At 51.5% G+C, this 12,426-nt stretch overlaps 1 protein-coding gene across 5 annotated transcripts in view; it reads left to right on the forward strand.

Moving 5' to 3' along the window:
- Positions 1-12,426, forward strand: part of LOC105475948 (kinase suppressor of ras 1) — a 169,491-nt gene that overhangs the window by 137,816 nt on the left and 19,249 nt on the right. For 3 of the 5 annotated variants that reach the window (XM_071082561.1, XM_071082562.1, XM_071082559.1), the window contains 5 exons: positions 2,787-2,955; positions 6,821-6,862; positions 9,279-9,333; positions 10,121-10,169; positions 10,875-11,254. In XM_071082561.1, coding sequence (XP_070938662.1) covers positions 2,787-2,955; positions 6,821-6,862; positions 9,279-9,333; positions 10,121-10,169; positions 10,875-11,254 — 695 coding nt within the window. The remainder of the gene's footprint in view (positions 1-2,786; positions 2,956-6,820; positions 6,863-9,278; positions 9,334-10,120; positions 10,170-10,874; positions 11,255-12,426) is intronic. The other 2 variants (XM_071082563.1, XM_071082560.1) reach the window with 1 other exon arrangement.

Consider the following 12,426-nt stretch of genomic DNA (forward strand, 5'->3'; position numbering starts at 1 on the left):
CGACCCCCTGCCCATCATGTTCACTCCTGCATCTCCACCCACCTGGACACCACCCCTCAGCCCTCCTCACAGCACTCTCTCTCTGTTCTACCTCCCTCATGAGCCCCTCCTGCGTGCACCTCCTCGGCCTCTAAGCCCACACGGTGGTGCCAAAGACCTCTCGTCTCTGAGAGCGTTGGCCCTCCAGGATCCCGCTGAAGGTTGCTATGATAACATGAGCTGTTACTGAGTTCTCACCAGGGGCCACACATGGTGCTGAGAGGTGTGTTTATCCTGTTCGTCTTCGACCTCTTCTCCCACCACCCGCCCCTCCACCCCTGCCTGCCCCATTCCCCTTCAGCACAGATGCTCCCTGAGGGCCCCGTGATGCTGTCTTGCTCTCATTGGCACCAGGCACACAATAGGCAGTCAGGAAACCAGCATGTTGATTGTTGAATGATTGAACAACACTGTGACCCGGCAGGTGTTACCCCCATGTTACACAGTGGCTCTTAAAGGTTGGGTCATTTGTCCAGGGTCACAGAGGGACTGATGGAGGGTCCTGAGCCTTGGAGAGTGAGTGAGAAGAGGGAGGGCTCAGTGGATCCAGCTCCCACTTCTAACTTGGCGCCACGTGATGTCAACTATCCCTGGCCAGTAGATTCCAGAGGTCACTCTGTATGCCAGAGCCTTCATGGCGTGCAGCAAATAAACCTGTTGAACTTAGCATTTAACCCAACTTGGCCTCAACTTCTTTAACCAAGGAATTCCTCTCCCACCCCCAGGGGAATTGATGTTTGCATTCAGGAAGCACTCTTCAGATCCAGGTCCTGCCTAACTTAGAATCCCCTGGAGCCCTCTCTCTGTTGGTCTTCTGGCCTTGCTGGGGCCCAAACTTCTGAGTGCTCCTAGCTAGCAGGTCTGCAAAAGAATGTGGAACAAGCATGTATTAGTCACCTGCTATGTACCACCCACTCCCACCTTTGTGATGCTACTGGTCAGCGCAGTAACCCTCTGCCATAGGTGTTGATGTTTTCATTTTGTGGTTGAGGAAATGGAAGCTCAGAGAGGTAGAGGAAGTTGCCTAGAGTCACCCAGCTAAGTGGTGGTGGAAGCTGGCCGAGAATTCCAGTCTGTCTGCCTCCAAACCCCGGTGCTCTTTCTTTTTGGCCACAGGGAGAAGCTGGAGCTTAGGCCTCTCTCCCTGCCCCCTACTTTCTCCCTTCACCCACCTTTTCTCATTTCTAGTGCAGCAGCCCTCCCTTCCCTGGGGCTCTCTGGTCCTTGCTCCCATAGGCTCTTGCTCAGAGCTGTGAGATGCTGGTGCTGTTCTCAGGGGTCTCCTCCGTGCTGTGGCTGGGGAGCCATGGCCAGAAGGCATCCTGGAGCTGGGATCAGGCCGGGCCCATCTCCCATGACTGTGGGCAAAGCCCTTGGCTTCCTTGGGCCCTGCTTCCCTGAGCTCTACAGTGGGACTGTGGTGGCACGTAGTGTGGATTGAGTTGATAATTGAGTTGATAATCAGTGCCGCCCAAACTTCATCAAAGCTGCAAACCATCTTTATGGTTTCTGTCTTAACCGGATACCACCTAGGCTAATACTTAACAACACTTCACTTTTATGTAATCATCACTATCATCATTGGAAAAACCATGATTCCTACAGATAGAAGGTAATCATTAAAACAAGCACAGTTAAAACCAAAAAGTTATAAGCTTCATCTGGTTATCACACTTGCTTAAGGCTTGGAGCTTGAAGCCCTCACTCTGTTGAATGGGTGATGAGTCAGTGTTGGAGAGGCAATAAAGACATAGCAGCTCAGGCCAAGGCCTTCTCTCGGGCAGAACAAGACAGGAAACAGAGCACCCCACCTCCCTGGTGCAGCGTCCTCTGTGTTGTGTCCAAGGGTCTCCTAAAGGTGTCTCACTGGCCACCAAACATGTGTTTCCCATGGCAAGCACTGGTTCATGTGATCCATTAGCAGGGGGAGCATGCTTGCTTTAAGTGTGGAAGGGATGACATTAACATTTAAGTTGGGACAACATGAGTGAACCAGGCCTGTCCTGACAAACTAACTCCTGTGGTCATCTTCTAGAAAGTTCTTTCCAGCTCCAGAATTCTTACCCCTCCAAAATGGCAGACCGCACCAGCCCAAGCCATCACCTCTTTCAAGGTTTTGTACTTTGACTCTAAGACTTCCCAGTGCCTTTGATTCAGCCAGATTTCCGAAGAAAAGGACTGTATGCCTCTCATTTATCATTGGTCTCCCTACGTCTGGCAGAGTGCCTGGTGCTTAGCAGACATGATATAACATTTATCAGAGCCTGAACTTAATTCATTATAAAATCCTAATGTGTGCCCAGCTCAGAGCCAGGCACTGAGTATGTAATGATCACCCTGGCCTCATGCAACACACAAGGTAGTAGCAGAGTCTTCCGTCAGGAAAGTGCCTGGGACGTCTGCAGTAGACACGGTGCCCTGATGAAACACTGCTGGGAGCTGTGCCAGGATGGAGAGGAGGAGCGTGGTCCCAGCCAGGGTGCAGGAAAGGCTTCTGGGAAGAGTGTGCTTGAGCTGAAATCAGAAAGCTGAGCAGGAGCCCCCTGGGGAGCCCCCTGGGGAGTGGGCATTGAGGCGAGGGCCTCTGTGTGCTGCCCTTCCTCAAATGCTAGATGCGTAAAATGTCAGACCCTGAGGATTCCCTGGGCTGACTGCTTCCTTTCCAGATGGGGAAGGGAGGGTGTGGCTGGTGGGAGGCAGGTGGGGCCGGGACAGCCCTGCCACTCCCAATATGTCTGGTCCTGCAGGAGCACCCTCCAGCCATGAATCACCTGGACTCCAGCAGCAACCCTTCCTCCACCACCTCCTCCACACCCTCCTCGCCGGCGCCCTTCCCAACATCATCCAACCCATCCAGCGCCACCACGCCCCCCAACCCATCACCTGGCCAGCGGGACAGCAGGTTCAACTTCCCAGGTACCACATCTCCAGGCTTTTCTGGGTTCTCAGGGGTGCGGACAGATCCCCTTCTCAGCAGACCCAGGGTCTGCAGATTCAAGGTCAGACATGGTCACAGCGAAGAGCTGATGTTTATGGAGCACTTGCCAGGCGCCCCAAGCACAATAGCTCTGATGTTGATGCTGTTGTTTTACAGATGGGAATACTGAGGTTCAGAGAGAGGGAGGGGCTTGCCATGAGTTGTACAGCCTGTAAGTGGCAGAATGGAGATCAAACCCAAGTCCGTCTGACACAACATAATCCCCACGCTGCCCTCCTCTTCATGGGGTGGCCTCTCCTGGGCAGTGCTCACTTTCTCAGGACTGGCTTCTGAGCTCCCAGGAGGCATGGCCAGCAATGCAGGGAGCTAGAAGGCCTCAGAGAGGGAATCTGGGTGGGGTCCTGCTGCTTCCCACTCGTGATCTGGGTAAGCTCCTTCAAGGAGACCTCTCGTTCCCTTTCCATAAGATAGGTGACCATGTAAAGTTGGAATTAGATTGTTCCCATTGTGTGGCTGAAGACACTGAGTCCCACAGGAGTTTACAGCAGAGTAGACCTTGAGCCAGGCTCCACCCCAGCTCACTGCCTGGTGTCTGTCAGGAGAGGTCAGGGTTCCAGCCTCTCCTGCCCTCAGCTGCTGGCCCTGGGGTGTCTGCCTCTCCAAGCAGCAGAGTGAAGCCCACCTGCCCATTTTGGGACTGAGCTGCTGCCTCAGCCTCTCTGGCCGCTCCTCAGAGTCAGTCTCAGCCTTCAGTTTATTACAGTTTGCAGTCCCAGAGGAAGGAAGGTGGCTGTGACACTCCTGTTTGCTCCGGACCCAGCCACAGGCTGTCACCAGCCAGTAGAGTCCAGGTCAGGCCCCTGTCTCTGGCCTCTGGAGCTCCAGATCCATGAGGACAGTCACAGCTCTCCCTGTGCCAGGGGAGCCCCAGCGGGAGCTGTACCCAGCCAGCAGGAGGCCAGGGAGCTTCTCCTGGGACTTCTTTTGGGGACAGTGGAGACAGAGATCTTGTAGGAATCTCTCTCTTTGCCTTCACCTCAGTACGCACATGGCTGAGTATCTCCTGACATGCACGCGCCGTCCTGAGCACGCCCCTCCCCTCCCTGCATTGAGTGATGGCACATTTGATTAGCCTCCTCTCCCATTCTGCTCTGTCTTTATTATGCTCTGAAACTGTGCCTTTTGCTAAACCTCCCAGTTTGGGTTTTTGTAAATGGAAAGGGTGTGTTTGAAACACAGCAGCCACAGAAAAAGTTCTGTTTGCACCATCAGCTGGACCCTTGCTGCTTTCCCTGATGTCCCTAGACTGGGCCTTCATTTTCCCCTGCACAGAGGCCTCACTCTCTCAAGACTCTTATCTCTTTGGTCATGGCAGCACCAATGGGTCAACCCTCCCCCTAACCCCCACTGCCTGCCCCACCGGAGAAGGCAAGCCTCCTGTCGTCCCCCTCCTCTGTGCTGTGCACGGGCATTGCACTTAAACTTCAGTGGTAAACCTGGGAAAAGAGTACAGTCACGTGCTCCTTCACAACAGGGAAATGTTCTGAGAGATGCATTTGGCAATTTCATTGTAATGTGAGCATCATAGAGTGTACTTACATAAACCCGGATGGTATAGTCCTCCACACGTCTCGGCTGTGTGGTGTAGCCTGTTGCTTCTAGGCTGCAAACCTATGCAGCCTGTGACTGTACTGAATATTGTAGGCAATTGCTAAATATTTGTGTATTGAAACATCTGAACACAGAAAAGCTACAGTAAATATACAGCACAAAATATTAAAAATACGGCTGGGCACAGTGCCTCATGCCTGTAATTCCAGCATTTTGGGAGGCCGAGGTAGGCGGATAACTTGAGGCCAGGAGTTTAAGACCAGCCTCGCCAACATGGCAAAACCCCATCTCTACTAAAAATACAAAATTAGCTAAGTGTGGTGGCGCACACCTGTAGTCCCAGCTACTCAGGAGGCTGAGGCACGAGAATCGCTTGAACCCAGGAGGTGGAGGTTGCAGTGAGCTGAGATTGCACCGCTGTACTCCAGCCCAGGTGACAGAGCAAGACTCTGTCTCTAAATAAATAAATCAGTAAATAAAATGGTATTTATTTGTAGGGGACTAGAAGCTGCTCTAGATGAGTCAGTGAGTGAGGAATTCCTGTACACTACCGTAGACTTTGTAAACACTATACGCTTAGGCTACACTAAATTTATTTTAAAATATTCTCCTCAATAATAAATTAACCTTAGCTTACAACTTTTTTACATTATAATCTTTAATTGTTTTTTTAATTTGGAGTCTTTTGTTATAACACTTAGCCCAAAACACATATTGTATAGCTGTACAAGAACATTTTTCTTTGAATTTTTATAAGCTTTTTTCTATTTTTAAAATTCTTAATTTTTTTTAAACTCTTTTGTTAACTAAGACACACACACTAGCCTAGGCCTGTGCGGGGTCAGGATCATCAATATCACTCTTCCACCTCCACATCTTCTCCCACCGGAAGGTCTTTGGGGCAGTGACATACATGGAGCTGGCATCTTCTGTGATAACAGTGCCACCTTCTGGATACCTCCTGAGGCAACTGCCTGAGGCTAAATTATAGATAACTTTTTTTTTTTTTTTTTTTTTGGTAAGTAGAACAAGTATAATCTAAAATCAAGATTAAAAGTCTGGGCGTGGTGGCTCACGCCTGTAATCCCAGCACTTTGGGAGGCCGAGGTGGGCAGATCACCTGAGATCAGGAGTTCAAGACCAGCCTGGCCAACATAGTGAAACCCCGTCTCTACTAAAAATACAAAAATTAGCCAGGCGTGGTGGTGGGCGCCTGTAATCCGAGCTATTTGGGAGGCTGAGGCAGGAGAATCACTTGAACCCAGGAAACGGAGGTTGCAGTGAGCTGAGATTGTGCCATTGCATTCCAGCCTGGGCAACAGAGCAAGACTCCGTCTCAAAAAATAAATTACTTAATTAAAAATTTTTTAAAATGATTAAAAGTGCAATATAGTAAATACATAAACCAGTAATGAAGTTGTTTATTCTCATTATCAAGTAAGATGCTACCGTGCATAATTGTGCATGCCATCCTTTTATACAGCTTGTAGTTCCGTGGATTATTTCCTGCCAATGTCACCACAAACACATGAGGAATGCATGGCGCTGCCCCTGTTACCACAGCTACCACATCACTAGGCAAGAGGAATTTTTCCACTGCATTATGATCAGGGCCACCATTGTGTATGCGGTCCCTTGTTGACCAAAGCAACATGTTCTGTGGCACGTGACTGTATTTATACCCCCATTTGACAGTGAGACAGCTGGAGAGGTTAGCCAACTCCCTAAGGTCCCAGAGCCTAGTTATGTGGCAGAATTGAGGTTGGAACATGCTGTCAGCTTCCAGAACCCCAGTGTATCCTTTTCAGTACCCTGTAAGAGAGAGAGTTGAGACACTCTGGAGGTATAGGTGGGGCTCAAGGGGAGGAGGCCATTCTTCCATACATAACACTGTTAAACTTTTCAGAATCACTGTTTCTCTCGCATTGTATTTTGCCCTTCTGGGCTCACATGCATTTCGCAGAGCGCTGGTGACCAGAGACGGGGTCTTGGAATGCCCAATCCTCCAGTGCAAACCCCTTTAGTCTTGAGGGCTCCTGCCAGGGCCCATTTTCTCCCAGCTCTTTTCCTCCTTCCTGCATGGTTTGGCCTGTCCTTGCCAGGTCCATCTAGGGTAGGGCTGTCCCAGCCCAATAACCAGTCCCTGTCTCCCAAGCCGGTACCTGCAATTCCGCTCCTCCCTCCTGCGTTGGCCGTTCTGTGTGTGTGACTCACCTCCTCTTCTGTTTAAAGCTGCCTACTTCATTCATCATAGACAGCAGTTTATCTTTCCAGGTGAGTCCTTTGCATGGTTCCATTAACTGCCCTTTGCTGTGACCCCTTCTGTCCACCCCACCTGGGCGCCCTCTTCCTGGGGGTGCCTTTGGAGGTACTTGAGTCTCCCTCCACCTGTTCTGAGAGCTGACTTCCCATGGAGGATGGGAAGGGGGCAGGGCAAGTGCCCTGGAGGTCGGCTTCTTAATGTGAGAAGTTCTTGCTGGGAGGGACCCTGGACCTGTCCAGCCTCTTGGCACAGAGACTGCAGGCGACCTTTTCAAGGTCACACTGCTAGGAGATGGTAGAAGCAGGACTGGAACCTGGGTTTATAGAATGGGGAGAGGACTTTTTGCTAATGCTTCATGAGCATCTGTCACCATATCCTCCCTTACGCAATAGCCAGAGGATATCTTATGCACAACGTCTTAGAGAAGTGGAAACCCATTTGGGAAGGTCTGCGGGCTTCACTTAGTGGGCTTCACCTTTCTGTGCCTTACCACACAGTGCCATCTGCTGGCCACTGCTGGAAATGCCTCCTTATTGCAGAAAGTTTAAAGGAAAACACTTTCAATTCAGTAAGTCAATACATTGAGTCCCTTCTGTAAAAATTGTTTTCTACACTTACTGTGTACCAACCTTTTCATTCCTGCCCCTAAAGTGTTTGAGATCAGTGCTTTTTACTGTAACTGAAGGTGATGAGCGTAATGGTGTTTAAAACAAAGACTAGCTGTTTTTTTCTTGGGTCTTGAACAGGACTGACTTGAAGTCACAGTATCTTGGTTACTCCAGGCTTTTCTATTCCCTAAGCCAGCTCCATTAGGGGGCTGACTTGGAGCATCTGAGTCCTTAGAGGACTGCCTGCATGGCGTTGCTCAGGTGTGTGCAGGGCAGTGGTCAGGGCCCTGAGAACCCGCCTTATGGAGGCTTCCTCTAAACAGCTGAGCAGCCTCTGCAGTTTCACACCCGTTTTTTGTTGTGGTTTCCCTGGTTACTAGCTCTCGGATGCACACAGGGGATTACCCCAAAACATTGGGAAGACGTGGCTCTTTTCCCAGAAGGGTCCATTTTCCCCTGAAGATATGTCACAGGGAGGGCAAGGAAATACATTTTTATTAAAGTAAACGTGGACACATTTTGGAGCAGAATGCATGATACACTCTTAACTTTTAAGGAAAAGCATGAGGCTTCAGAAGCATTTTGCCTTCCCACTTGGGGGTTGGGGACAAACCACACCCCAACTCTTACTACTTCCCTAATGCCTTAGGCGTGTGTTTACCTTCTGTGGAACATTTGAGCAGTGTTGGATGGGTAGAAATGCCAGGCCCCTGCTGGTAGTCTGCAGGCACACTGTGTCCAGGGGAGGCCTTACCAGTAGAGGCTTCTAAGGTTCTGATCCCCCAGAAATTGTGCACAGGATGTTGGGCACATGTGTGCATTTCCCTGATAAGAAGGCCCACGGCCTCTATCAGATTCTCCATGTCTGTGAGGTCCCAGAGATGTTGACAGCCTGTGGTTCAGAGGACCTTCAAAGGCAGAAGAAAGCCCTAGACGAAGGTCGAGGGAGGTCTTTTGGCTGAACGGGGAGAGTCTTTGTCCACACAGGCAGGAGAGAGGCCTTTGATAGCTTCAGCCACTGCCACTTCCTGTCTCTTTTTGCAGAAAAGAGCGGGGAGTGAGCGGCCCATGGCAGTCCTGGGACCACCAATCTCCCTGTAGCACTTTGGTTCCATGCTGGAGTAGCCTTCAGTTCTGGTCTCCCTGGACGTGGGACTTTTAGCACTAAAACTGGGAACACCCCAGGCTCAGGGATCAGCCCCAGCTGCCCACTCTTGGGCCCCTGATATGTGGCGTTTCTTCCTCTCCCCTGAGAGCTGGTCCACCAGTGACCCATACCGGAAGCCGAGGGCGGAAGCTGAGGGGTCGGGGCCTTTGTGCTGGAAATCCCCAGCAGCTGTACCAGGCACCAGGTGTCGCTAATGAGCCACCTGCACATCCTGCCACTGGCCTTGCTGGCCGAAGTGAGAGCATCTCATTACTTTCAAGGGTTGTCGCAAGCAGCCCCTGCTTCCAAACAGCAGCTTTAGCCAGCCTGTCCAGTAAATGAGAGCCCAGTTTGCTTTTTCCACTTGTTTGTGTGGGGCAGTTTGGCCGGCCACAGGTGAGTGGTGGTAATGAGAAGTCTCAGCCTCCCTACCTGCCCGGAGCCCCTTTCTGAGACAGAGCTGTGTATGCAGAAGCAGGTGCTGTGGAGGCTGCGTCCTTGCAACATTTATGGAAGATCACAGGCTGGTCCTTGTGGAAGTGCCTGGGGAACACGTGGCAGCCCACTCAGGGGAAAATCAACCTCTCTAGGGGTGCTGGGTTTCAAGCACCATGTCTCTTTGAGGAGGGGAAAGCGATCTCATGCTTTGTATTTGGTTTTTGTTTCCTCCAGACATTTCAGCGTTTGCACAGGCAGCCCCGCTCCCTGAAGCTGCCGACGGTACCCGGTAGGCATCCCTAGGCTGTGTCCCCTTCCCTTCTTTGGGGAATTATTCAGGCTGGATCCACATCCCTGGCCACCTCCCACTCTACCTTTCCAGCCAGCCAGATGCAGAACTCCCTGGGCTCATTCACCCTCTGGGCCAGTGAATTCCGTAGAGGGTTTTCCTTGCCTCCTATCAGTGCGGTCAACGTTGGGTGGGGCTGCCTGTGAAACTGGAGCAGTCTTGGGACCCAGGAGGGTGGATAGAGGGAGTTATTGGAGTTAGAGAAGCCTAAGAATAGCTCCTGTGCAGAGGCCTTTCTCTACCAGGCCATGCTGAGCACTTGACTCACATTCCCGCATCTCACCCTCAGCGCAGTGGTAGGTCTCAAAGTAGGTGCCATTCTTAACATACAACCAGCCCAGAGAGGTTAAGAAATTACATAAGGTCACACCGCTAGGAAGCGATAGAGCTGGTTCTCCAAGTCGAGGCCGTCAGATTCTGAGTCCTGTGGGTGTGCTCTGAGACCCTGTGTAGCAGTGTCACATCTGAAAAGGGGCTTTGGGGATCACTGCCCACCTCTCAGCCCCCACCACCCTCAAGTTAGCCTAGGGAAGGCTGAGGCTGCACAACGGGCAGGCCTGGCCCTCAGCCTCTTGCCTGTCACCACGGTATCCACGTGGCCTTTCCCCTAGCCAGGTGTGAGTCAGGGTAAGGATCTTTGTCTCAGATCTCTCCCGGGAATCCCCGCCAGCTGAGAGCGGAGCGGCCTCCCGCAAGGTCTCCTTGACAAACCCTGTTTTACTCTTAGGCTCGACAACCAGCCGAAAGCAGACGTGTTGGAGGCTCACGAAGCGGAGGTGAGGGTGACACACACGTGTCCACAGATGGCCCCTCCCTTGTTTCTCCCTTCCCCATCTCAGAGCGTGCAGGGGGCTTGAGAGTGAGTGGGTGCTGGGCCCTGGCAAGGGCTGTCCCAGGCACCCATTGCAGAGGCGCATGGTAGGGAAGAACGATGAGGAATGTAATGGAGCAAGCTTGTCCAAGCTTTGCCTTCCCCATTCTCCCCAGGTGATTGTAGCCAGGGTCAAGAACCATTGCCTTGACCCTTAAACAAAAGTGTCAGCCGAGCCTGGATCTCTCCATTGCATTATGGCTTGGAGAATGTTAACAGACTGATTTACTCCTGCCCAGGGGAGAGTCAGAAACTCTGTTTAAACAAGAGTTCCGGAAGGATGGATGCAGTGAAATTCTTCTATGCCAGGGATGCTCTTGCTCTTCCCTAGACAATTAGATGTTGCTCACAGGTAGGTACTGGAGTATTAGCATGACGAAGGGCCTCAGGTCACGGGGGCCAGCCGCCACATACTGTGGATGAGGACGTTGAGGTCCAATGATGCTAAGTGAGCTGCACAGCAGGCCAGTGCAGAGCTGCAGCTACAACCTGTGTCCCCTGGCAGGATGCCTCTCTCCCCTGTTACCTGGCTAGGGCTCCAGGAGAAGGAAGAGATGTCGCAGAGCCCAGATCTGCTGCCCATCCCTGTTCCTTCCTGCTCTCCTTTCAGGCTGAGGAGCCAGAGGCTGGCAAGTCAGAGGCAGAAGACGACGAGGACGAGGTGGACGACTTGCCAAGCTCTCGCCGGCCCTGGCGGGGCCCCATCTCTCGCAAGGCCAGCCAGACCAGCGTGTACCTGCAGGAGTGGGACATCCCCTTCGAGCAGGTAGAGCTGGGTGAGCCCATCGGGCAGGGCCGCTGGGGCCGAGTGCACCGCGGCCGCTGGCATGGCGAGGTGGCCATTCGCCTGCTGGAGATGGACGGCCACAACCAGGACCACCTGAAGCTCTTCAAGAAAGAGGTGATGAACTACCGGCAGACGCGGCACGAGAACGTGGTGCTCTTCATGGGGGCCTGCATGAACCCGCCCCACCTGGCCATTATCACCAGGTAACCAAGCCCCAGGACCTCATGCTGGATGGCCAGCTCAGCCTCCCCCTTCCCCGGGAGCCCCATTTGTGTGGATGCCCTAGAGGATGTGGAAGTTGTAATAGAGGCATAAAGAAGAAAACCAAAAATGGGGTATAACTTCTAACTCACAGCCCCATTGATACTAAAAAAGAAATAAATATGGGCTGGTGTAATGGCCCACACCTATAATCCCAACACTTTGGGAGGCCAAGGTGGAAGGATTGCTTGAGCCCAGGAGCTTGAGACCAGCCTGGGCAACATAGTGAGACGCTGTCTGTACAAAAAATACAAAAAACCTAGCTGGGCCTGGTGGCAGGTGCTTGTGGTCTCAGCTACTTGAGACGCTGAAGCAGGAGGATCGCTTGAGCCCAGGAGGTCAAGGCTGCAGCGAGCCAAGATCATGCCACTGCACTTCAGTCTGGGTGACAGAGTGAGACCTTTCTAAGGTTAGAGAAAATCAATGTCCATAAAAGGTACAGAGTGAAAGCCAGTCTTCTCCCACTGCAGCTGAGTGCTTCTCCCCAAAGTCAGAGACACTATAAACAGTTAACATTCCTTCTGTTAAAATGAAGACATTTGCATATACTCATGTTTTTAAACTGTTTTTTCCTTTTTGTAAAAATACAAAGGAGAGATCATGCTGGCTCACACCTTGCCTCCTGCACTGGACTGTGGGTCTGAGGTCTACTCTCAGAAAACACCTGCACAATATCCTCGTCACATAGGGTGAACTCACTGATGTGCTGGTAAATGTGTAACAACCAGTTTGGGGGCGGTATGGAGGGAAGCCCTAATTTGTAACATCCATCACTTCCTGTGGTGTAAATACTCTCACCGTGGTCAATTTCAGACTACCAACATTATCTCCCTGGAGTGGAGCAGAGTTGGGAAGAGTCATATAATGATGAACTGATCACTGGTGGTCCCATAATTTATTTACAGAACAAGACTCCATCTCAAAAAAATTAAATTAGTTAATGAAAAACAAAATCGGTAATTAATTAATGAAAAACAAGACAGGGTCTTGCTCTGTCACCCAGGCTGGAGTGCAGTGGTGTGATCTTGGCTCACTGCAACCTCTGCCTCCCAGGCTCAAGCAATTCTTGTGCCTCAGCCTCCCAAGTAGCTGGGATTACAGGCGTGCGCCACCA

Source organism: Macaca nemestrina, chromosome 17, assembly GCF_043159975.1.
Source record: "Macaca nemestrina isolate mMacNem1 chromosome 17, mMacNem.hap1, whole genome shotgun sequence".
Taxonomy (NCBI): Eukaryota; Metazoa; Chordata; class Mammalia; order Primates; family Cercopithecidae; genus Macaca; species Macaca nemestrina.